We start from the raw sequence: 21962 nt of genomic DNA on the forward strand, positions 1-21962 counted from the left end.
CCAAAGAGTTGTATGGCTAGCCTGAGAGAGGAAGGGGAGAAAGTTGTAAAGAAAGATGGTGAGGCTCCGGGTACTGTGATGGGGGGTCAATGGGAGAGAGTCAGCTCATGCCCCAAACCTCTGTCGAGAAGCCTAATAGGGTCTCCTTGGGACTGAGCCCTTCTCAACAATGCGTCACTCCTCCCTCAAGTGTAGTCTGGATGAGAGCCAGGGGTTTACTTTTCCTCTGTTGAGAACATGTGGAGAGCAGAGTAAACAAGAAGTTGTACTCTTGCAGAACAATTTGAATTGCAGAAAACCTAGAATGCAGAGCCTCTCTCCAAAGGGAAATATTTTTGTGTGTGACTGAATTTCACGTCTGGCAAAGGCTGCCAGTCTAAGGACAGGGCAAGACAGCTCACTCTGCTGAGAACTAGCTTTGTTCCAATTCTCCCTGTCCCCAAGGGCTGGCATCCCTATGTGGTTACTCAGTGTTTCTGGGCTTAGAGAGCACAGGTCTCTACTCATCTTTCTGGCTGTAGTCTCCAAACCTTCTGGCTTAGGTCCTAAGTTCAGATGTCCCTTCAGGTCCCCACACCTGAGCCTGGAACCACCTATACTTCCTTGGCAAGTTTCCCCTTGGGCTTCAGGCATACAGCTACTGAGGGGACCCATTGAGATAGAGTCCTGGGACATGGCTTGTGTTTTCCAGGCTCTTTGTCCCTGACGGGCCCCAGCTCTGTGACAGGCACCTTGGGTGGCTCTCTGAGTGTGCAGTGTCAGTATGAGGAAGAGTACCAGAGTTATAAAAAATACTGGTGCCGAGGGCAGAATGAGGGCACATGTGACAATATTGTGGAGACCCAGGGAGAAGCGAAAGAAAAGAATGGTCGCGTGTCTATCAGAGACCATGCTGATCGCCTCACCTTCATCGTGACCATGGAGAACCTCACTGCAGACGATGCTGGATCCTACTGGTGTAGAGTTCGGAAAACATGGTACCTGGGCTTCTGGCCATCTGGCACTTCAGTCCAGGTTAAGGTGTCTGTTTCCCCAGGTAAGAGATCTTCTCACTCCATCAGCGGAGCTTATGGGACATGACTGAACATGGGGATGAGGATGGGTGCCATACTGAAGAATGTCTTTAGGCCTTGTCTAGTCCTTAGTCCCAGTGGTGTTGGGAAGAGCCTATGATGAGGGCAGAGAGAGAGGTGACTGACCCTTTAGCCTTGGCATGGGTGGGGGTGCGTAACCCAAGGTGCCCTTACTCTCTCACTCCATTGCCTGGGAGGCCCCTCCCTGCTGGACCAAGGCTATTTCCACCATGCCCTTTGGAAACCTGCACTAAAGGAAATAAGCTCTTTGTATATACATCTTCAACTTGCTCACAGAACATTCCCTCTACTATACTGTCCTGAAATTAACCTCACTCCTCTCATTTCAAAAAATGAGCTTCTTTTTTTTTTTTTAATTTTTTCAACATTTTTTATTTATTTTTGGGACAGAGAGAGACAGAGCATGAACGGGGGAGGGGCAGAGAGAGAGGGAGACACAGAATCGGAAACAGGCTCCAGGCTCCGAGCCATCAGCCCAGAGCCTGACGCGGGGCTCGAACTCACGGACTGCGAGATCGTGACCTGGCTGAAGTCGGACGGTTACCGACTGCGCCACCCAGGCGCCCCCAAAAAATAAGCTTCTTGAGTGGAAGCTGCTCCTTCTCCTACCTCGATGTGCTATAGGGCTATGAAGCTGTGTCCAAATTCTCCCACCCCTTCATTACAGCTTCCAACCTATTACTGTCCTATCTGCCTCCTTTAACACTTTTGTCACATGGCCACACCCCTCTACCTCTCCTTTGCATGGCCTTCCATTAGCTTCTAGTTTACTCCCTAATCCCTGCCATTGTCTTGGGAGTTTTTAATGAATAACTAGTCCAACATCCTTTTCTTGGGTTCCATGGCCTTCTTGACTGCAGTGGCCCACATTTCCACTTTCCAGAATTCCACTCCATGGCAACGTTGCACAGCTTGCTGTCACCCCAAACTGGTCCATGTTCAGAACCCTACACTCAGACATTGTACTTTTGGACAGCTTTCTGTGCATCAGCTTTCCCACACCCTCACCCCCACTGGCCCTATCTATTCTCAACCTCACATATGCCTCCAATCCTTTGATGCCTCTCTCCACTCTCTCCCCATTTGTTACCCATCCTGCTCCTGCCCTGATCTCACTTCCTTCCTCAACCCTCATGGAAGACTACATTTTCTTCTCTCACCAGTACCCTCCACTCTTGTGCACCATTTCCCTACCTACTTCTCAAAAACTTCATCCCCGGATCCATCTTAAAATTAGGGTGAGCAACCATTGGGGGTTGCCCAGGACTGGCAAGTTCCTTGGGAGGCAGGACTTTCAGTGCTACAACTGGAAAAGTCCCAGGCAAGCTAGGGCAAATTGATCCCCTACCTAAAATCTATTTGCTCCAGTACTGCTGAAGAATAGTCACAGAAGGCAACTGTGGGTGTCAATACAAATTCATGGTTTCTAATATGACCCTCCTGTTCTTCTACCTTACTAAGGGAGTACGGGATACCAGACGTGAACTCTCTCAATTTCTTTTCTTCTGCGCTTACACCCTTCTGTGCTGCTTAACTCATTCTTCCGTCTTTCCCTTCTAGGTGGAAGGAAGTTTCCTTCTGTTCAATAACAGTCATCCTGAAGCTGGCTTCTCACCCTGTAGCTCCTTGCCTCTCCATTCCCTTGAGCGAAATTCTCTCTTTGCGCATCTGTATCCTTCTTCCATCGATTATCCACACTCTTTACCTCAACCTGGAAACAGGCTCGAGTCCTAAAACTATCTTGTAATCCCTGCGGCCTCCGCTAGGGGTCACCATCCCTCATGTCTTTCCTTTGCCTGGAAAGTAGCTGAGGTCCATGTCCTCCTTTGTGCTCCTGCTGCACCTGATGGAGTCTGCCCCTGTACTCACTTTCTATTGACCTGACTCCATCTATTTAGACTCATACCCGTCCCTCCTCCCTCTGGGGCTCCTCGTCAGCTGGGGAAGCCCCTGAGAGACCCCTGCTGTCACCCCAGGCAGAGTCAGACTTGGGATGGAAAGAAAGACCTGGCACTTACTAGAGGTGGCTTTTACGACCAGTTCTGAAAAGTCTCACTTGGTCCCTGAGGGGCTCACTCCATCCAGGAGGTGGCCTGGGTCTAGCTTCAGAGTCCCTTTTGTGAGTGGGTGATGGTGTGCAACATTGGGTCCAAATGGGCACTTCATGCATGGCTAGGGAGAGGGCAGCACCTGATGTGTGACTTGTCTCTAGCATCAAGTAAAACCGCAGAGGAGACCACATGTCAAGCTGCATCTGACATCTTTCCGGGGCTGAGTACCAAGCAGAACTTCAGTGCTGAGGAAGTGTTGACCCACTGCTCGGGGTAAGGGATCACAACCTACAGATCACAGAAGAAGGGGTTCAGAAGCCTTATGGGACCTTTGGGTGGGGGCTGACAACACACCATGCTCTTTTTACCTCACTGTCTGCTGGGTTTTCTTCCAGTTCTGGTCCTGATTTTTACATTCTCCATCGCTGCATGGGGATTCCTCACGGAAAATACCACTTGTTCTGTGAACCCTCTCCCACATGGGGCAGCTACAGGGAACCAGGAGGCTGGTTCAGGTGGATGTGCAGCCTCTCCCACCCTACCCCACCCCCTCTACTTCTCCACCTGGTTCTGGACTCCAGGTTCTGGTTCTGTCCTCCCAACCCGGGCTTGCCTCCAGAGGTCTTGGCTGTATCATAGATCCTATATACCAGGAGCCGCTTGTGGGGTCCAGGGCAGGGAGATGGACTGGCTCCAGGCTGTTTTTCTCCTCCCAAAGATACCCAGAAAAGGCCATGATGTTTCTGTCAGGTCCTGCAGGACGGAGGACAAGGGTCAGGACTTTAAATTTTTTTTTTTTTTACGTTTATTTATTTTTGAGACAGAGAGAGACAGAGCATGAACGGGGGAGGGGCAGAGAGAGAGGGAGACACAGAATCGGAAGCCGGCTCCAGGCTCCGAGCCATCAGCCCAGAGCCCGACGCGGGGCTCGAACTCACGGACCGCGAGATCGTGACCTGAGCTGAAGTTGGACGCTCAACCGACTGAGCCACCCAGGCGCCCCAAGGACTTTAAAGTGAGGGTGGGGGTGGCTTTCATGATCAAGGGAGGGGAGAGGGCCCAGAGAAGTGCTGCCCTGATACATGTCCTTTCCAGGTTTGATCCTAAGTGATTTGGGCTCAGGTTGCAGGGACAGGTGGGGAGAGAAGGGTCCTGGCCCCACTCCCTTGAGGAGGCAGCTCACTTTCTGTCCCTATTTCCCCGGACAGGTCCTCATCCAGCAGTGTCCACTTGCTGCTCCTGGTCTTCCTGAAGCTGCCCCTGTTCTTGACATTGGTGGGTGCTGTCCTCTGGGTGAACAGGCCTCTGAAGGGCCCTGGAGGAAGTCAGCCTGACAAAGAGAAGCCATCACGTAGTGCACCGTCCCCAGGAAAGCCCTGTCCAGGAATACAGTCCTTCAGACCAGATAGAAGAGACCTTCAGACTCTGGACTCCAGGGCAGGGGGGCAGCAGTCCCTGGATTCTGGAGGCACCTAAGTCTTCTGGAGATATTGTTCCTGTGTCTCAAGGGAGAATCCTGGATCTTGGATGACACTTGCTGCAAGTGCTCAGATGCAGGAAGGATGAGTCTCCTGGGCCAGTGTTTGGGGTCCTCCTCTCTCTATCCCAGATCCCTTGGCCCCTTGCTCTTATGCCTACCTCTCAAGGGCAAGAATTCTCTAGAGGTTACTGGAAAGTCCAGCCCTTTACTCTTTTCATTGCCACAAAAGCTCCTCAGCTCAGTTTCTCCCAGGGTAATAACCACCTCCTCCCTGTAGCCAGGAGGCTCCCTGAGGACTTACCCCGCATAGTCTCAGTCTTCGGGCTCAACAGGGCTTCAACCTCATTTGTGTCCCTGTGATCAGGGAATGTACGCTGTGCTCAAACATCTCTGCCTGGGCCGGCCATAACTGAAGAGCTTTCGGTTAAAGCCCTGGAGCTGGTTGGAGCTGCAGTGGGTGCCCCCAATATCACTCCCAGAATTCTCCACCCTGGTGGGCCTCCTGCACACAGGGCTGGTGGACAGTCCACTGTAGCAGAAGTGTGGCTGAAGCCACCTGTCAACAGTTGGTGCTTTCCATAGGAGAAGCAGACAGTTTTCTAAAGACAAGGACACAGAGGTGAGGAGTACCTCCCCACATCAGGTTGACATGATGCCACAGCCACCAAGGGGCACACCAGCCCTGGAAAGGGCTCTGTTGGATTTGAATGCTTGTCAACGGCTCCCTCCCTGAAGTTTGCAGCGAGGCGCACAGTCTGTTATAAGCACGTGTCACCATCTTCACTCAATTCCTAGTCTCCACCAAGCCCAAGCCTTCCCTGGGCTAGTGATGCCAGTTTCCAGAAAACACTCCAAGCTCTGGAACACTGAGTTTGCAGGCAGGGCCGCCACACTCAGAACCTGAACCCTGGCGTGGCTCCCACAAGGGCAGGGCCATTGGAGGAGAGCTGGGACTGGCCCAGGACTCCGCTGAAGGAGAAATTCAGCCAGGGAGGCACATCCAGACCTTATTAATAAAACACAGGGCGGTGTAGGAAGCACAATGATGGGCAAGAAAGAAGCTTATGATGTACTTTATTCTGTTCCAAAATTATTTCAAGCATTCTCGTTTCTTCACTTTCCAGATAAATTTTCAAGTAAACTTGTGTATGATCGGAATCGTATTAAACTTATAGATCAATACTGGGAACATTGACATCTTTACTATGTTGAGTCTTCCAGTCCATAAACATGGTACCTCTTGCAATTTAGTTAGATATTCCTTGGCTTCTATCACCAGTGTTTTGTAAATTTAAGTATTTGGATGTTGCATGTGTTCTATTAGATTTATACCTGGGTATTTTATCTTCTTTTTGAGCACTCGTGAACAACACTGTACTTTTCCTTTCATTTTCTACATGCTCATTGCTAGTTTACAAGTAAGATTGTGTGTGTAGGTGTGTATATGTGTGTGTACGCGTATGTGTTTATGTATGTATGTATATGTGTTGGTATATATGTGTGTATGTGTGAGTGTGTGTATGTGTGTATGTGTGAGTGTGTGTATGTGTGTGCATGCATGTGTGTGTATGTGTGTGTATGTATGTATGTGTATATATGTATGTATGTGTGTGTGTATCGATCTTTATTCCTGTGACTTGTTAAATTCATTTACCAGTTCTAGCAGTTTGGTAAAAATTTTTTGATAGATTCCTTGGGATTTTCTACACAATTATGTTGCCTGCACAGAGGCACAGTTTTATTTTTTCCTTCCTAATCTGTGTGCTTTAGTGGTGTCCCGGAACCCTAGGAGCCCCTGGAAGGTCTTAAACACTCTGATGACCCTGTGGAGCATGTAGCATCGTGGACCCACTGTTTTCCAGCATTTCTGCTTTTAAAAGAGAAGCCAGGAGTGAAATGGCTCATGTGTACATATAGGCAACAACCTCCACTTAAATAAATATTGTGATCCAAGCAAAACCTATTCATAAGTTCATGCAACTCTCGGATGTAGTCTGTGACCAGTGAGTAAAGCAGAGAAAGTTCAGAGCATCGTTGTGTCTGCCTTGTACTGAAACGCCCAGAGTCTAAGAGACCCCCAAAAACGAACCACCAGAATCCAGAGTCAAAGCTAAGCAGCAAGGGTCATTTATTGCAGGTTCGAACCTGGACCTCTGCGCCCTCATTGCCGGTGACGCTGAGAGGTCCTGAGAGAGGTTTTTACACCCCTTTTATAAACAGGTACAAACAAGTCATGGGAAAATCAGGAATACACGGATGTGCCAAGCAATAATGATTGATCAGAAATACACGGATGTGCCAAGTAACAATGGTTGATCAAGAATATACGGTTGTGCCAGGCAACTATGATTGATCAGAAATACACGGGCGCGCCAAGCAATTGTACAGAAGCGGAACAAGCTGGTTAAGCTTGGTTAGGTTTCAGTTTCCCGTAACTGAAGCTTTTAAGTTTTAATTTTCTCAGGCCTTTCAGTACTTACACTGGGGCCACATGGTGCCCCCAGCAGACTTGGGACCTGACCTGTCCAGTGCACAGATGGACTCACAGTATCGTGGTGTGGACCTTCCTTGGGGCAGGTCCAAGTCTGCTCCCTGGCCTTATGACTGGGGGCCGGGGGCCTCAGCCCTTCTGGGCCCCTCGTTCTTTAATCTGATGTGAAGGCACTATATTAAGATTCTTCCAGGTGGCAGCTTTAAACTGGGACTGTAAATTTCTTGACACTCCTGTTTTTGAGAGTTGAGGGTGTGTCCCCTCCCCTTGAGTCTGGGTGGGCCAGGGCTGTGAGGTCAGTAGCTTAGAGCAGATTCCCAACTTTTCCCCGTAATTATCCTCCTAAGGATATCCTCCTAAGGAGGCTGTTTAGTAATTTTCTTTTATTAGAACCCGCCCCCCCCCGCCATGGGTATGAAATTTTAATACCAAAGATATGCTATATGCCTATGTTCTATATATCGATCAGTCGATCCATCTATCAACTGATCATCTATGTTTTGTATATAAAAATAATTTTTTGGTATAAAAACAGCATTTTTTTTACCCCCCAAAAACAGTGTTCATCGCCATCGGACATCAGAATGCATGGATAGAGTATGGTGACAGTGACCCTGTGTGACTTCTGAGGCCAGGCCCAAAGGAACCCTGGAGCTCCATCCTCCATTTCTTGAAATGTTTGTTTTGGACACTCTCCTTCTCAGAACCCAGGTCCACATGGAGAGGCCTCCTGTAGGATCTCAGGTCAACTATCAAGATTGAGATCAACCTGGCACATGCTCTAGACACGCAGAAAAGAAGCTTCCAGATGACAGTAGCACCCAGACATTTAGGTCCCCCCCCCCACCGCCTCCACTGCCATTATGTCTTCCCAGCTGAAGCCCCAGACTTTTTGGAGCAGAGACAGGCCATCCCTGCTGCACTCTGTCCAAATTCCTGACCACAGAATCTGTGACACTACAGGCAGATTGCTGTTTTGTGCCCCACAGAAGATCTAAGCAGAGAGAACTGGACGTTCCAGTCCCAGGCAGGACAGTTCAGAGGAAACATACTGCCTCTGCCGGATGCACAGTGGGCTGAGGGGAGGCCCCTGGGAGACACAGCCCTGTGGTGGGAACCTGGGGCCGACTCCCCACGTGGTAACATGCATGGGCTCCTGGGCCTGGAGGTATTGCCCTTTTCAGAGGCATGAATCAGAATCATGTGGGCTGGAGGCTGTCAGCACTGGTGGGAGGTGTTCTCCACAAGAAGTCACCTGCTGCTGTAGAACACCCCCCTGCCCACCCAACCCTCTCTGCAGTGCCCTGACCACATTCAAAGGAAGCTTCTAGTTGAAAATGGACCAGCATCTTTCCTCACTGACAGACTCAAGGAGAGTAACACAGCACCAGCAAAATGCAGCTGGAAACATGTCAAGACATGTCTCCAGCAGCAAGGGAAATAAAAGCAAAAATGAACTTTTGGAACCGCATCAAGATAAAAACTTCTGCACAGCAAAGGAAACAATCAACAAAACTAAAAGTCAAACGGTGGAATGGGAGAAGATATTTGCAAATAACATATCAGATAAAGGGTTAGTATCAAAAATCTATAAAGAACTTATCAAACTCAACACATGAAAAACAAATAATCCAGTGAGGAAATGGGTGGAAGACATGAACAAACACTTTTCTAAAGAAGATATCCACAACGTGAATGGAACTGGAGAGTGTTATGCTAAGTGAAATAAGCCATACTGAGAAAGACAGATACCATATGTTTTCACTCTTATGTGGATCCTGAGAAACTTAACAGAAACCCATGGGGGAGGGGAAGGAAAAAAAAAAGGAGGTTAGAGTGGGAGAGAGCCAAAGCAAAAGAGACTCTTAAAAACTGAGAACAAACTGAGGGTTGATGGGGGGTGGGAGGGAGGGGAGGGTGGGTGATGGGTATTGAGGAGGGCACCTTTTGGGATAAGCACTGGGTGTTGTATGGAAACAAATTTGACAATAAATTTCATATATTGGAAAAAAAAAAGAAGATATCCAGCTGGCCAACAGACACATGAAAAGATGCTCAACATCACTCATCATCAGTGATGATGTTTTGATACAAATCAAAACCACAATGAAATGCAACCTCGCACTGGTCAGAGTGGCTAAAATTAACAATTCAGGAAAAAGCAGATGTTGGTGAGGATGTGGAGAAATGGAAACTTTTTGCACTGTTGGTGGGAATGTAAACTGGTGCAGCCACTCTGGAAAGCAGTGTGGACGTTCCTCAAAAAATTACAAATAGAATTACTTTATGACCCAGCAATAGCACTACTAGGAATTTATCCAAAGGATACAGGAGTACTGATTCATAGGGGCATACGTACCACAATTATTATAGCAGCACTATCAACAATAGTCAAATTATGGAAAGAGCCAAAATATCCATTAACTGATGGATAGATAAAGAAGATGTAGTATGTATATACAATGGAATATGACTCGGCAATGAAAAAGAACGAAATATTGCCATTTGCAACAATGTGGATGGAACTGGAGGGTATTATACTGAGTGAAATAAGTCAGTCAGAAAAAGACAGATATCATGTTTTCACTCATATGTGGAATTTGAGAAACTTAACAGAAGACCATAGGGGATTGAAGGAAAAATCAATTACAAACAGAGAGGGAGGCAAACCCTAGGAGACTCTTAAATACGGAGAACAAACTGAGGATTGATGGGGGTGAGGGTTAGAGGTTGGGGCAAATGGGAGATGGGCATTGAGGAGGGCACTTGTTGGGATGAACACTGAGTGTTGTATGTAAGTGATGAATCATGGGAATCTACTCCTGAAGCCAAGACTACACTGTATACACTGTATGTTAGCTAACTTGACAATACATTATTTAAAAAAAAATGCAGCTGGAGAACTTGCTTCATGAGCACCAGGGCCCCAGGACACAGAGGAGGAGTCCAGACGGCCAGTTTGGCTCAGTCTAAGAGAAATTACAGACAACATGACCTCTCTAAGGAAGGAGCTCAGAAAAGAGATATAAGTCCCCAAAATGGTTCAAAACAAAATATAGAGACAAAAAAGAACAGAACCCAGGAAAAATGTAAGTAAAAGAGAAAAAAAAAACACCCCTGAAAAACCAAACGGTTGAGAGGAAAATGTATAACTTTGAAATTTAAAAAGAAAAGGGCTGTTTTTGTGTTGTTAGTTTTTGATGAGTAAGTGGGAGGAAGTTAAACACAAAGAGCCCAGCATCCTGGGTTTGCATTGTTCAGCTGGGGTGAGATGGGGGGTGGAGGTTAGGGGTGTGGGAGCATGGAAAGGCCAAAGATCAGGCCAAACCCAGGAGTGGGTGATGGTGGGTGTGAGCTGCCTGGGGGATGGGCAGCGTCACAGGCAAGAAGGGGACAGATCTGTCCATCTCAATGGAAAAGTCCAAACAGTCCATGGAGCCCCTGCACGTAAGGACCAGTGAGGCCAAGGGACAAATGGAGGAACAGAAATGAACTGTTCTGGTGATGACTGGGTGAATCCCCTGTGCTTGGAGGCCACTGATGTAGATAAGGGGACAGGAATATTTGCATTGTTTCAAAGCCCCTCCCCGCAAAACATTGATTACTTACAGAGGGAAAAAGAGTGACTTCAATGAGTTTCAACAAATTTATACTCACAACCACCCAGTTCCAAGACACATTCGGATTCTAGCATTGGATTTAGAGTCACTTCCCGCCCTCTAGAATGGAAGGGTTGTCCTCTCACATATAAAATATTGAAAGAATGTCCAAACAAAATAATTTCCAGGGAGCACAAGAAGGCCAAAGATTTTAATAGGGAATATACAGGGCAAACAGATCAGATGTGGGTTGGGCGATGGTCCAACCCTGTTTTCCATCTTTTACGTTCAAGGAATTCTTTCTTGGAGGCGCTGATGCAGCAGAAGGTGGAATTGGCGGACCTCTGTGCAGCTGGCCCATCAGGGGCTTTGTCCTTGTGGACACACTCGGAACTTGTTGATTTAATCCAGGTTTTAAGCTTACTGGTTGGTCTGGAATTGGAAAACCCATCATTGGCCAGAGTCCTGAACGATGTAATAGTTATTTATCCTTGGCAGAGCCACTTGAGGGTGGCAAGGAAAGGAGGTACCAGGAGGATCCACACAGGAGGATTCTCTGCTGCTACATTGAAGGCCAAGATCCCCGACCTGTGCAGAGCAGGGACGGAGCCAGAGTTTATTCCTGACGGCAGAACGCAGGGAGTCCTCACCTAACAGGGACCCCCATCTGTCTCAGAAATGTAATCATTGCCCTTTCCCTGACCAGAGCTCAGAGGGTGTGGGGGTGTCCATGGTGGGGGAGAGGGCTGTGTTTTTCCTGCTCAGACTGACGTATCTTCCCCTGGAGTCCCCCGGACTCCCCACATCACAGTCACAGCAGGACCCAAGCAGGGGCAACTTCACAAAGGTCAAAAGCACAAAGTGAAGGTTGTGTAGCAGGGCCCTGAGCAGGGATCGTGCTGACAGGAGTGGGATCCCTCTTCAGGGGCTGCTCCAGGCCCTTCCTGTCCACCCTCACTCCCGCCCCCAGACCTGGAGGACAGGCCAGCCCCGGTCCCTGCCCAAAAGCCCCTCTGAGGGCACGGCCATGCTGCCCAAGGCGAAGCATTCAGGGGCCTCCCAGCAGCCTTAGCCTGGGCTCCAGCACCTCTGCACCCTGATTTCATCCTGCTTGTCGGCTGCCTCCCCCAAATCCCCTCCACCTCAGCAGCAGGCCAGCCAGGACCAAAGGTTTCCCTTTGCCTATTTGATTCTACTTCTGTCCCAGCTTGTGTAAATTCTGCCCTCTCTCAAGCTCATCTCATATAACATTTCATATTACCATTCAGCCTGGCTGAATACCTTCTGGCTTCTCTTGGGAGGGGTCTCTCCCAACTCTGAACCCCATCTGGTAGCACATAGGAGGTGCACTATCTCATACACCCTGAACAGTGGACACATGGTCTAGTGGACCATTGGGCCCTTGCTCACATATGTCCCCCTGGGAGTCTGCATCAGTATCCAAGAGTCTGATGTCCTCACCCTCTGCCTCATCCCCTCCCCCACAAGCAGTGTCAGGGCCCCCATGCAGGCCAGCTTTGTTCTCTCCTTCTGCCTGCCTTGAGCAAGATTTGTCATGTGCATTTCACAGGGGGTTTTCTTGACAGAGAAGACATGCTCCCTTGTACTTCCTGAAATTATCCTTGAACTCACTGTGCTCTGTTCCCAAGTTCCAATCCCTGTGGGGCTGCGGCCCCATCTCTCCACCTACAGGCTTCCACCCGTGCCCTTCAGTCTCCTAAAAGTCCCTCATCCTCCCCTCCTGGCTCCACAGAACAACTGGTCTCCAAATAGTCATGAGCAGGACAAAAGCCAGTTGTGAAGCATGAGACAAGTGCCTGGCCTCATTCATACACATTGTCCAGCAGGACAAAGCTACAAGGAATTGGTCCTTGAGAAGGGAAGGAAGAAGGAGTGGACTGGAAGGTAGGCCATGGAAGGGGCATCTGGGAGAAAATGCACCTTCACCCTGAACTCCGACGGGGTGAAACTGAGTCAGGGGTGTGCCCTTTGAGGAAAGAGTTAATTCATTGTTCTTTGGATGCTTTTGAGGGGGTAGGCTTCAGGTTGATGGCCCAACCTCTCTACCATGTTGGGAATGTGAGATAGCAGGAATGCCAGCTTCCCACTCCTTCCCAGCATTTCCCAAGCACTTGGGAGGGGAGGGCTGGATCCATGGAACAAGGACCTGCCCTTGACAGTGGGCAGAATGACTCCCCCTCAAAGATGTCTTAATCCCCAGACCTCTGAATGTGTTAGATTCCTTGGCGCAAGAGAATTAATGATGCAGATGGATTTAAGATTGCCAACCAGCTGACCCTGAGATGGGGAGGTGATCCTGGGATATCTGGGTGGACCCTATGGAATCACCAGTGTCTTTATAAATGAAAGCACACAGGAGAGCCAGTGTCAGAGTAATGAGGGTGAGAAAGACTCAACCACCCCTGCTGGTTGATGGAAGAGACCACGAGCCAGGGGTGCAGCGGCCTCCAGAAGCTGGAAAAGACAAGGAAGCCCTTCTCCCTCAGAGCCTCCAGGAGGAGCCAGCCCTGCCAGCACCTTGAGTTTTAGCCCAGTGAGACTCATCCCAGACCTTGATCTCTAGAACTTTAAGATCATAACATCGTTTTGCCTTCAGCCACCAGGGTGGTGGTGATTTGCTCCAGCAGCCACAGGGAGCTAATCCAGAGCCCTTCCCTTCTGGCAACTTGAGGCTGAAAGCACCTGCGCCTGTTTTGGCTGCTTGGGGGTTGGGAGGCAGGTCAGAAGGAGACCAGAAGCTTTTCTCCTACAGCCCAGCTGAACAACTTAGCTTAGGTTTCTTGTGGGGAGGGGGAGCTCTTTAAGGACTCAGAGGTACAAAGAGGGGGCCCAGTGCAGACCTGTTTCTCCCCAGCAGAGGAAACATCAGAAGGGCCAATGGGGGCCCCTGTCAGAGTGCCCCAGGGGAGAGCTGTCCCAGGGCAGCAGTGGGAAAGTCTGTGGGTTCAGCTGTGCTCACCTGCTGTGGGGGTTGATCAGAACAATAGGCTGGCTGCTGTTGATGCCCTGGGTAAAAGGAGGAGAGGAAGCTCTACTGGCTGCTGTTCTTGCTACAGGCTTGGGAGAGTCTGTTGGATCAGGGGCTAAACACACAGAGCAAAGCATGGTTGTGAGTGTCACAGGTGGCTCCCATGGTCTCCACACCCCACCCCCAGGGGTGCAGAACCTTTCTGTCTTAGTGCCACTGCTCAGCCAAGTTGGCTTTCTCTTGCATCTTTTTGGTTTCTTATCCCAAATATGAATACATATTTCCAGAGGAACACCAGTTTGCCACCGCGTGAGGGATTTTCAGCGGCAGGCATAGTTGTAGGCGAGTTTCGAGACTCCCCTTCATCCATCGGGGAAGACAGAGAAATAGTCCTGACTCCTTTGGGGGTGGGACTCAGGGTCCCAGAGCACAGGAAGGGTAGTACCTACCTGGGTCAACATCCACGTACACTTTGTACCCCAGGTCATTTCCAGCTTTCTCAATCCCACACCAGTAGGTGTCTGCATCGTCATACCAGAGATCCTCCAATGTCACGGTGAATATGCGCCGGCTGTGATTGTCCTGGATGGATGCTCGGCCCTTCTTCACCAGTTGCTCTGACCCGGTGCTTTTAACAAGGATTTTGCAGGAATCCCACTCGTACCCACGACACCACCATTTCTTGTAGGATTCCCAACCCCGCCCATATGTACAGTGCACGGTCAGTGTGCCCATTGCCGTGCCTCTCACCGTTCTCTGCACGCAGGTGGAGAAGTGGCCTAGAAAACAGAAACCCAACATGCATCTTATCCTTCCTTGAGCCCAGAGCTGACCTGGGCGCCGCTGGGGCTTCTGGCCCTGCCCTGAAGACCAGCCAGGAGCCTCTGCCCTCTGTCTAATTGCCACATCCCTCCTGTCCCTTCATCCCCTGCAGGATTTCTTTTTTGTCACCCCTCTTGTGAATCCCCCTTGAGGCTCCTAACTCTCCTAACCAATACAGGGCTCTCTGCACGCTCACCATCCTACTGACCACCGTCCCCTGCCCGACCTCAAGCAGCACCTCTCCCAGCAGCACAGAGCGCACACTGCAGCCACAGGTGTATTTCTGAATCCCAGATCTGGTGAGACAGTGTGGCCCCCTCCCCATCTATGCCCCAATACTGTAAACTCCGCACACCTACAAACCCTCAGCCTCTGAATCGACACATGGCACAGAAGTAAACACACACGCACACACACGCACATACCAAACACACTCACTTGACAGGTGATTGCTTGTTTCTTTTTTTTTTTTTTACCTATACACCTTGTTCTTCTGTGTCTCTATAATTTAATGCAAGCTGTTCCCTCTGCCTAGAATGTGCTTTCTTCTCTGTTTGAAGGAAGCAAACCCTTATATTCATCCCTTAAGTCTCATCTCCAACAGTGTCTTTTCTATGGTTTGTCTGGTTCTGCAGACAATCTGGTCACTCCTGGTACAACCAGAGCCGTTTGTCCCTGTCACAGGTGTTGTGCTAATGACGCTAGATGATGATCTGTCTTTAGATCATCCAGAGAAGAGACCCAGGAAGGCTGGTGTGGGGATGAGCAACTCTCCAGAGAGCCTGTCACCCTGGTTTTGCTGCCTGCCTTCCTCCCTGTTGTCTGAGGTCTTCAGAAGAGAGGATTCCGGCTCAAGCTTCAAGTCAAGACCAGATGTGTAAGTTTTTAAATGATCCAGTTGCCTGAACTTCACCTTGACTGAGTGGGTCTCAACTGGGGGTTGAGCATCTGTGCTTCTTCAAAGTTCCTCAGGAACTCATGCATTTAGGTATGTGTGCGTGTGTGTGTGTGTGTGTGTGTGTGTGTGTCTGTCATGTGTCCATCCATCCATCCATCCATCTGTCATCTGTCTATCCTTCTCTCTGCCAGGGTTGGGAAACTGTGCCTAGAAAACAGACACTGTACGTGTTATTTATTTCCTTTCCCTAACATTTAACTTTGTACCTTTCAAGTAACAAAACTTAAAAAGTTTTATAAATACGTAAATGTCTGGATATGAAAGGCCCTGCCATCTCTCTCAGGACAGACCCTATCTGTGTCCCATCCTGATCCTGCAGGTACTTAGTAAGCCCCTGCCTTACTCACCTTGGACGACGAGAAGGATCACAACCGGGAGCAGCCGCATGTTCTGCCTGCCTGGCTTGTCTCCCTGGTGCTCAGCAAATGCCAGCTGCCTTCCAGAGACTTGAACTGAGCACAGAGGCAACCTACCTTCTCTTCTAAATTATCCTTTTTTGTTTTCTCTCATCTACTTCCCCTCAATTTTTTCTTCAGTTACTTCCTAATTTCATTAGTTTGGTGCAAAGCAGCGGCGACTGTTCGGAGCTTATGGCTGACGTGATGAGGTGGCCCCACTCCTTGCTCTGGCCCCTCAACTCAGCATCCCCTAGAGTCTGACTCTGATGATCTGCTCTCTGGGGAGGGTCCCTGCCTGTCCCCCCCACCCCCCACTCTAGCACCACCTCCAGTCTGTGCGCACCTACTTCCTGCCCCCCCCCATCTTCCAGCCCAGTTCTCCACTTTAATGGCTGTTGGAGCCTGTAGAACTGTCCACCCTGTTAGCAGCTCAGATGTGCTCCAAATGCCATTTCTTGTCATCTTTACCCCTAAAGTCAATCTGTCCCAACACATGGTCCCTGAGCCCAGGGATCCCTCTCCACCTGCCTCCACCACTCTAGTCTTCCGTAGACAAAGGCCATGGGGTCTTCTCCCTGCCACCTGCCACCCTCAGAAGGTCTTGCAGGGGTGGGGGACTTGGAGGTGGAGCAGTCCAGGGCTTTGCCAGAGGAGTAGGAGAGGGCGTGGCAGGCCAGCCCCAGGAGGGAAGGGGAGCAAGAATCCCTGTCCCTTTCAAGGTCCTTCTGGCTGGACTAAGACTCAAATTGACATGAGACAGATTAACAAGAGAAAATCAAATCTAATAGCATATGTGCAGGGAGTCCACACAGACATGGCAGTCAGGCAAAAGAGATACAAATGTCATCCCGAATTAAGCAGAAGAGGGTAGGGGACTGAGATTTCAAAGGGAAGGAACCAGTAAATGTTTGGTGCACAAATGTATATCCTGCCAGAGAGATGGGTTACTCAGATCAAATTTAAATGTAAGCTTCTCTGCAGTTGCACACATTAACAGTTCAGCTGGTACGTGTTTCTTCCAACTGAACTGGTCTATTCATCCAGATGATAGGTCAGTTTAGGCAAACTCATTCCAGAAGGCAGTGATGCGGGTGGATTCACAACGTTAGGCCTGTGGTCCAAGTAATCAGGTAAGAAACAAGAGGCTTTTCTATGGAAACAAGAGGAACCCAATGGTTCATGACTGGATCAAACGTTCAGCCAGTTTCCGAGTTGTGAGGGCAGCCAGTGGAGCAGACTTCTAGATGTTGGACTCGAAGCATCTCAGATAGAGTGAGGGCAGGCTGTGCAGTCAGACAGGTCCCCTGGGTTTGTAGTTCAAATGTCTCTGGTGATCTCTGCTTGGCCTGCTGAGCGATAGGCACAAAGATTGCGTAGGTTATGAGTTCTTGTGGATTTCTCCAGGTTTAGGTAAGTGGTTTACATTTAGCAGAACCTCAGGAGAAGGGCAGTTTTAGTTCTCAAAGGATTCCAAGTCAGAAAGGTGGGAGAAAACTCAGAATGTCGATTTGGAACGTTGTAGCTGGTGGTGGAAGACACTAGAAGAAATCAGGACCTAATCCAGTATATAATGAATAGTAATAAAATCTAAAATGTATGAAGATGTGTTACTGAAACATATTTTCTCTCTATAATCACTTCTTTGACCAAAGATAATGAAATTAACACTAATTTGTTTGCAAAATAAGTCATTTCCCATAAAACTTGGCCTGACTATTTCCAGAAGTACAACAAAAATTGCAGTTGGCTCTTTCAACCTGCTTTGCTGGAAGTTTTCATAAAAAGTCTCCAGATGAAGTTTAACAGCCTCTTGAGGCCAGGAGCCAAGCCAATTACTTGCCATCAGACTTTGCCTATAATACGTGTAGATTTGGGTGAATTCCTCTCTTCTCAAGGCCCCGCAAATATCCCGGGGTTCCTGCACCTGCCAGGAAGTGACCCTCTTTACTCACCTGGTAAGGCTGCTGGGAACTCTGTAAGCAAGCTATCAGTCTGGTATTTCCAAGGGGCTTTATTGGCTCCATGAAATCACCCTGAGTTCTTTAAGGCTGTCAGGTCACATCTGAGCACGTCATTCCCAAATATGACCTTCCAGTCCCAGCGTGGTAATATACGCAGTGTTTCCCATTGTGTCCTGTCATAAAGAGAACAGATTCTTATTGAAAAATAGATTCAATAGATTCAAATAGATTGCTAGAAAATATATGAATACTGACTGAGAGTTTCTGAACTCTGGAGGGTTCAGGTAAGGAGAAAAGATAAATACTTGAATTTGTTCACAAAGGTGTATTTTATCAAATCGCTGTAAGTCAGTTAGCTGAAGAGACAAAGTTTCCTTAAATCTGCAAAAACACAACATTTAAAAAAAGCACTAATGTTTCATACAAAAAGCCATAAAGAGTATAATGATCTTTTGCAAGTCGTTATTAATTTTGGTTCTGCTTGAATCTGGTTTTCCACTAGTTCTGGAAACCTTTACTTCATTCAGATTTCAGGTCTAGAAGTTATTAGAAACCTGTCCTCGCAGTTTTCCCCTGAATCTCCTTGAAAGTGAAGCACATGCCTCATGTAACGAGGCATCTGAGTGCAAGTATCACTGTCTAAAAAAAGGCGTAAAAATGGCCATGCTTAGAGATCTGCGGAGTTCCTGCCAATGCAGCCGGCATGGAAATCTGGATCTTTCTTTGACACACAGAACTTCCAGATAATATCATATGGAGATATAAGATATGTAGGAGTTTCATATAATTTTATGACACAATTTTAGTAACATATCTACATAAACATAATCTAAGAGGTTTTCATATCACTTATTTGGCAATGAATGCTTCCCGTGTAAGTAAATGTACCAAGTAGCCTCATTAGTTCAATTGCTTACAAAATCTCTGAGATGTTCAAGTGTCAAAAATTTGAAAAGGTTTGAATATTTGAGTAGGATCATAAATCATTAAGAAACAATGTTTAAATATCCTTTTCACCAACGTGACAGTAAAAGATATTCAAGGCAAATATAGAAGGCTACATAGCTATGAGACCAAAATGTAACTCCTTGGATATTCAGACCCACTCAGTTTTCTTAGGTATCCAAGATTGATAAACACAGGAAATTATTTTGGTCGCCAGAATCATGGGTTTCAGGCAGATAAGAAGATCAAGTTTTGCTTACAATTTTTTATGGGGAGCAGACCATTAGTTCAAGCCAACTCTGTACTTTTTATAGAGAAAACAAAACCTTTACAAAAGTGCACTTTTGATGTTAAAACTCATTTACTTCTTTAACTTTATCATGATCTTAGCCAGTATTGGCCACACATAGAATTTTTTTCCCAAAGATTCTTTCTTTATAAACTTCCCAGAACTTTCTTTTTAATACTCAGATTTTGTTTTAAATGTTTCGTCTTGAAATAAATGGTTTCACTTTAGGAAAAGAAAGCTTCTGTTCCCTCAACAAATATGTCTTTTTATTCTTCATACCTTCTCTTCACAAAAACATATGTTTTATTGTCTTCATATACAGAGTTGTTTCCCTTATTAATAGTCTTAATTGCATTAATTAGAATATTTAATGCTTAGAAACCTTAATTTCCAGTAAAAACTAACTAGTAAGCAGTTCTGAACTCTGTTACACCAAAACTCTTTAGATTTGCACATTAATGGATATATTTTGGAATTTTTAAAAACATGTGCTTTTTCATAATACAATCTTTCTGTAAAGCATGAAATCTGTTTATTAAAGACCGAAATATATCTTTAGACAAAAGCAGATAAATCTCTGCTCATTAGTTTATCGTAGTTAGGTCAGTTTAATTTACTTGTTTTAAACAATTATACTCAGACTGACCTTAAAGCTTCATGAGGCATTAGGTAAAAATTAATAATTATTCTAAGGTTTCTTTTTCTCCTGGTCAAGTGCAACAGTGATACTGTGACCTTATTTGGTTTTTAGTAAATGCAAGCAGGATAAAAGTTTTCTATTTAAAGCTGGTAACTCTTCAGCCATACCCCTTATAAGTAAACCAGCAACCTTAAATTCACTTTACTACTGAATATGTTCCCAGATCGTGTGAACTTGAAACACGTTTGGGTGAGTTTTTACCTTTCTGGGTTTTAGAATGCCCAGTCCTTACGAGTACTTGCCTTCAAACTAACTCAATAGAGCTCTTTTGCAAATTAGTTTTAGCAGTACTGCCCAGAGATAGGGAAAATATCTCACATGTACAACATGGACACACACACACACACACACACACACTACACAGACAAGACACAAACTAAATCTTAATTTTGTTTGTACTACTATTTGTGGAGAGGACATGACAGGCCCAATTTTTAAATACTTCCCTCTATTGTTTTGTTTATTTATTTGTTTTAACACAAACTTTCCCCTAGAGTTTACGTGTTGTAAAAAGGCCCTTAGGTCTTAGTGAAGATGGGGGGGTAGAGAATTTATATCACAAAAGCACAGAGCAAGGGTCTACTTTTCTCCAGGGAGGATCCTTGGAGCCTCTCTGCCTGACATCAGAGGGGCTGGAGTTTGGGCACATGAGTCCTGCCAACAGTTTGTATTTTAAAAGGGCCACTTTCCCTCTTTATTTTTTCTTGTTCTTCATTCTCAGGAGATTGTGGGTTGTGTATACATTTCAAAGACATGGTAAGATTTATAATTTCAAGGGATAGAAAGAATATAAAAATAGTTTTTTCCTAGGATTTCGGGGTAATTGCTATTTAAATTTTACCTCTTTTTTCTTTTTAAAGAACAGAATATTTTTCTTCCAATATTGTAATCTTTCCTAATATTCACCAACATTATGAGAGGAATAAGCAAGGTTTGGAGATCCGTAGAATTAGGTGGACTTTCACTCATTTTTGGAGTTGTAGTTCTGGTTTTGTAGAGATTTGGGTTTTTTTTTTTTAGTGTTTATTTATTATTTATTTATTTTTTAGGAAAGACACAGAGAGAGAGAGAGAGAGAGAGACAGAGAGCATGAGCAGGGGAGGGGTAGACAGAGAGGGAGACACAAAATCTGAAGCAGGCTCCAGGCTCTGAGCTGTCATCACAGAGCCCGATGCAAGGCTCGAACCCATGAACTGCAAGATCATGACCTGAGCCGAAGTTGGAGGCTTAACCGACTGAACCACCCAGACGCCCCTGGTTTTGTAGAGTTCTGTAAAATAAGGACCGTTATTCCTAATTCCTCAAGACCTGGATTATGGCCTGAATATCAAGTGACTGCCCCTTCTTTTCAACTAATTTTGTTTCTTTATAACAAGGAGAATTTTAACTAAAATGGAAACCAATAGTTATATGCCTTTGTAATGTTTGTCTAAAGCATCTTAACAAAAAACCTTTTTTCTAAATATAAAATATAAGTGGGGCTTCTATAAGCCCCTAAATATTGGCCTTCAACTGACCATTTGTAGGAGAGCTTAGGAGAGATTTTCGTCTTTTGTTTCCTCTGTAAAGAGAAGGTTGCATGTGTAGTCAAATAATCTTTGTAAATCCTCTCTAAATTTGGTAGGAGCTTCTGAAAGTAGAGGTAAGAGCCTTTTTAATTTAAAAGCTCTGCTGCTGTCCAGGGGACATGACTTTTTTGTGGTGGTGAGAGGTCTAGGATACACCTGCAAACACATTCTATAAGAATCCCTCAGTCTGGCAGAGCCTGGTTACAGAGCCCTGGAAGTCGGGAGCAAATTGAACCTTATTGCCAGTGTCAAGTGCTTTTGTTAAATTCACTTTATGGGTTTTAGCATTTGTAGGAGCAACCTGGATACTTTGAGCCTAGAAATTAGGCCAGAATGATCTCTGTCAATCCTGTAGCAAAAGAGAAGTTAAGACAGGCACATGGGGGCACCTGGGTGACTCAGTCAGTTAAGAGTCCTACTCTTGATTTTGGTTCAGGTCATGATCTCACGATTCATGGGTTCGAGCTCCACATCGGGCTCTGCGCTGACAATGCAGAGCCTGTTTGGGATTCTTTCTCTTCCTCTCTTTCTGCCTGTCCCTTGCTCACATTCTCTTTCTCTCTCAAAATAAATAAATAAGTTTAAAAAAAAAGACAGGCCCATGAAAGCAGAATTTA

General features: G+C 46.7%; 2 protein-coding genes and 1 long non-coding RNA gene across 3 annotated transcripts in view; 2 read left to right on the forward strand and 1 right to left on the reverse strand.

Annotated features, from left to right (window-relative positions):
* The window catches only part of LOC124513445 (CMRF35-like molecule 2), an 8085-nt gene extending 2271 nt beyond the window's left edge, over positions 1–5814 (forward strand). Inside the window, exons 3-5 of the mRNA XM_047081453.1 lie at positions 692–1036; positions 3307–3418; positions 4354–5814. Of these exons, the coding sequence (XP_046937409.1) occupies positions 692–1036; positions 3307–3418; positions 4354–4621 (725 nt within the window). The 3' untranslated portion in view covers positions 4622–5814. The remainder of the gene's footprint in view (positions 1–691; positions 1037–3306; positions 3419–4353) is intronic.
* A 441-nt stretch (positions 5815–6255) lies between these two features.
* On the forward strand, positions 6256–7967 carry LOC124513451 (uncharacterized). Its single transcript, XR_006962386.1, has 2 exons — positions 6256–6845; positions 7677–7967. It is a non-coding gene; the product is annotated as an uncharacterized LOC124513451 (long non-coding RNA).
* A 2913-nt stretch (positions 7968–10880) lies between these two features.
* On the reverse strand, positions 10881–15871 carry LOC124513450 (CMRF35-like molecule 1). The gene is made up of 4 exons (XM_047081462.1): positions 15832–15871; positions 14154–14483; positions 13696–13819; positions 10881–11303 (listed from the first exon to the last, which is right to left on the reverse strand). The coding sequence occupies exons 1-4, from the start codon at positions 15869–15871 to the stop codon at positions 11201–11203; spliced, it is 597 nt and encodes a 198-aa protein (XP_046937418.1). The 3' UTR covers positions 10881–11200.
* Between the last annotated feature and the right edge of the window lie 6091 nt (positions 15872–21962).

Source organism: Lynx rufus, unplaced genomic scaffold, assembly GCF_022079265.1.
Source record: "Lynx rufus isolate CCGP_SWC_20201006 ecotype Redwood Valley unplaced genomic scaffold, mLynRuf1.p SCAF_18, whole genome shotgun sequence".
In the NCBI taxonomy this organism is placed as follows: Eukaryota; Metazoa; Chordata; class Mammalia; order Carnivora; family Felidae; genus Lynx; species Lynx rufus.

Bases quoted from the DNA above. Each gene is read 5' to 3' on its own strand.
- LOC124513450 (XM_047081462.1), bottom strand. From the start codon at position 15,871: ATGCGGCTGCTCCCGGTTGTGATCCTTCTCGTCGTCCAAG. The intron at 14,484-15,831 runs GTGAGTAAGGCA...TCTGTTTTCTAG, and splicing joins GATCCTTCTCGTCGTCCAAG to GCCACTTCTCCACCTGCGTG. The intron at 11,304-13,695 runs GTGAGCACAGCT...TGCTCTGCACAG, and splicing joins CTGATCAACCCCCACAGCAG to GTCGGGGATCTTGGCCTTCA.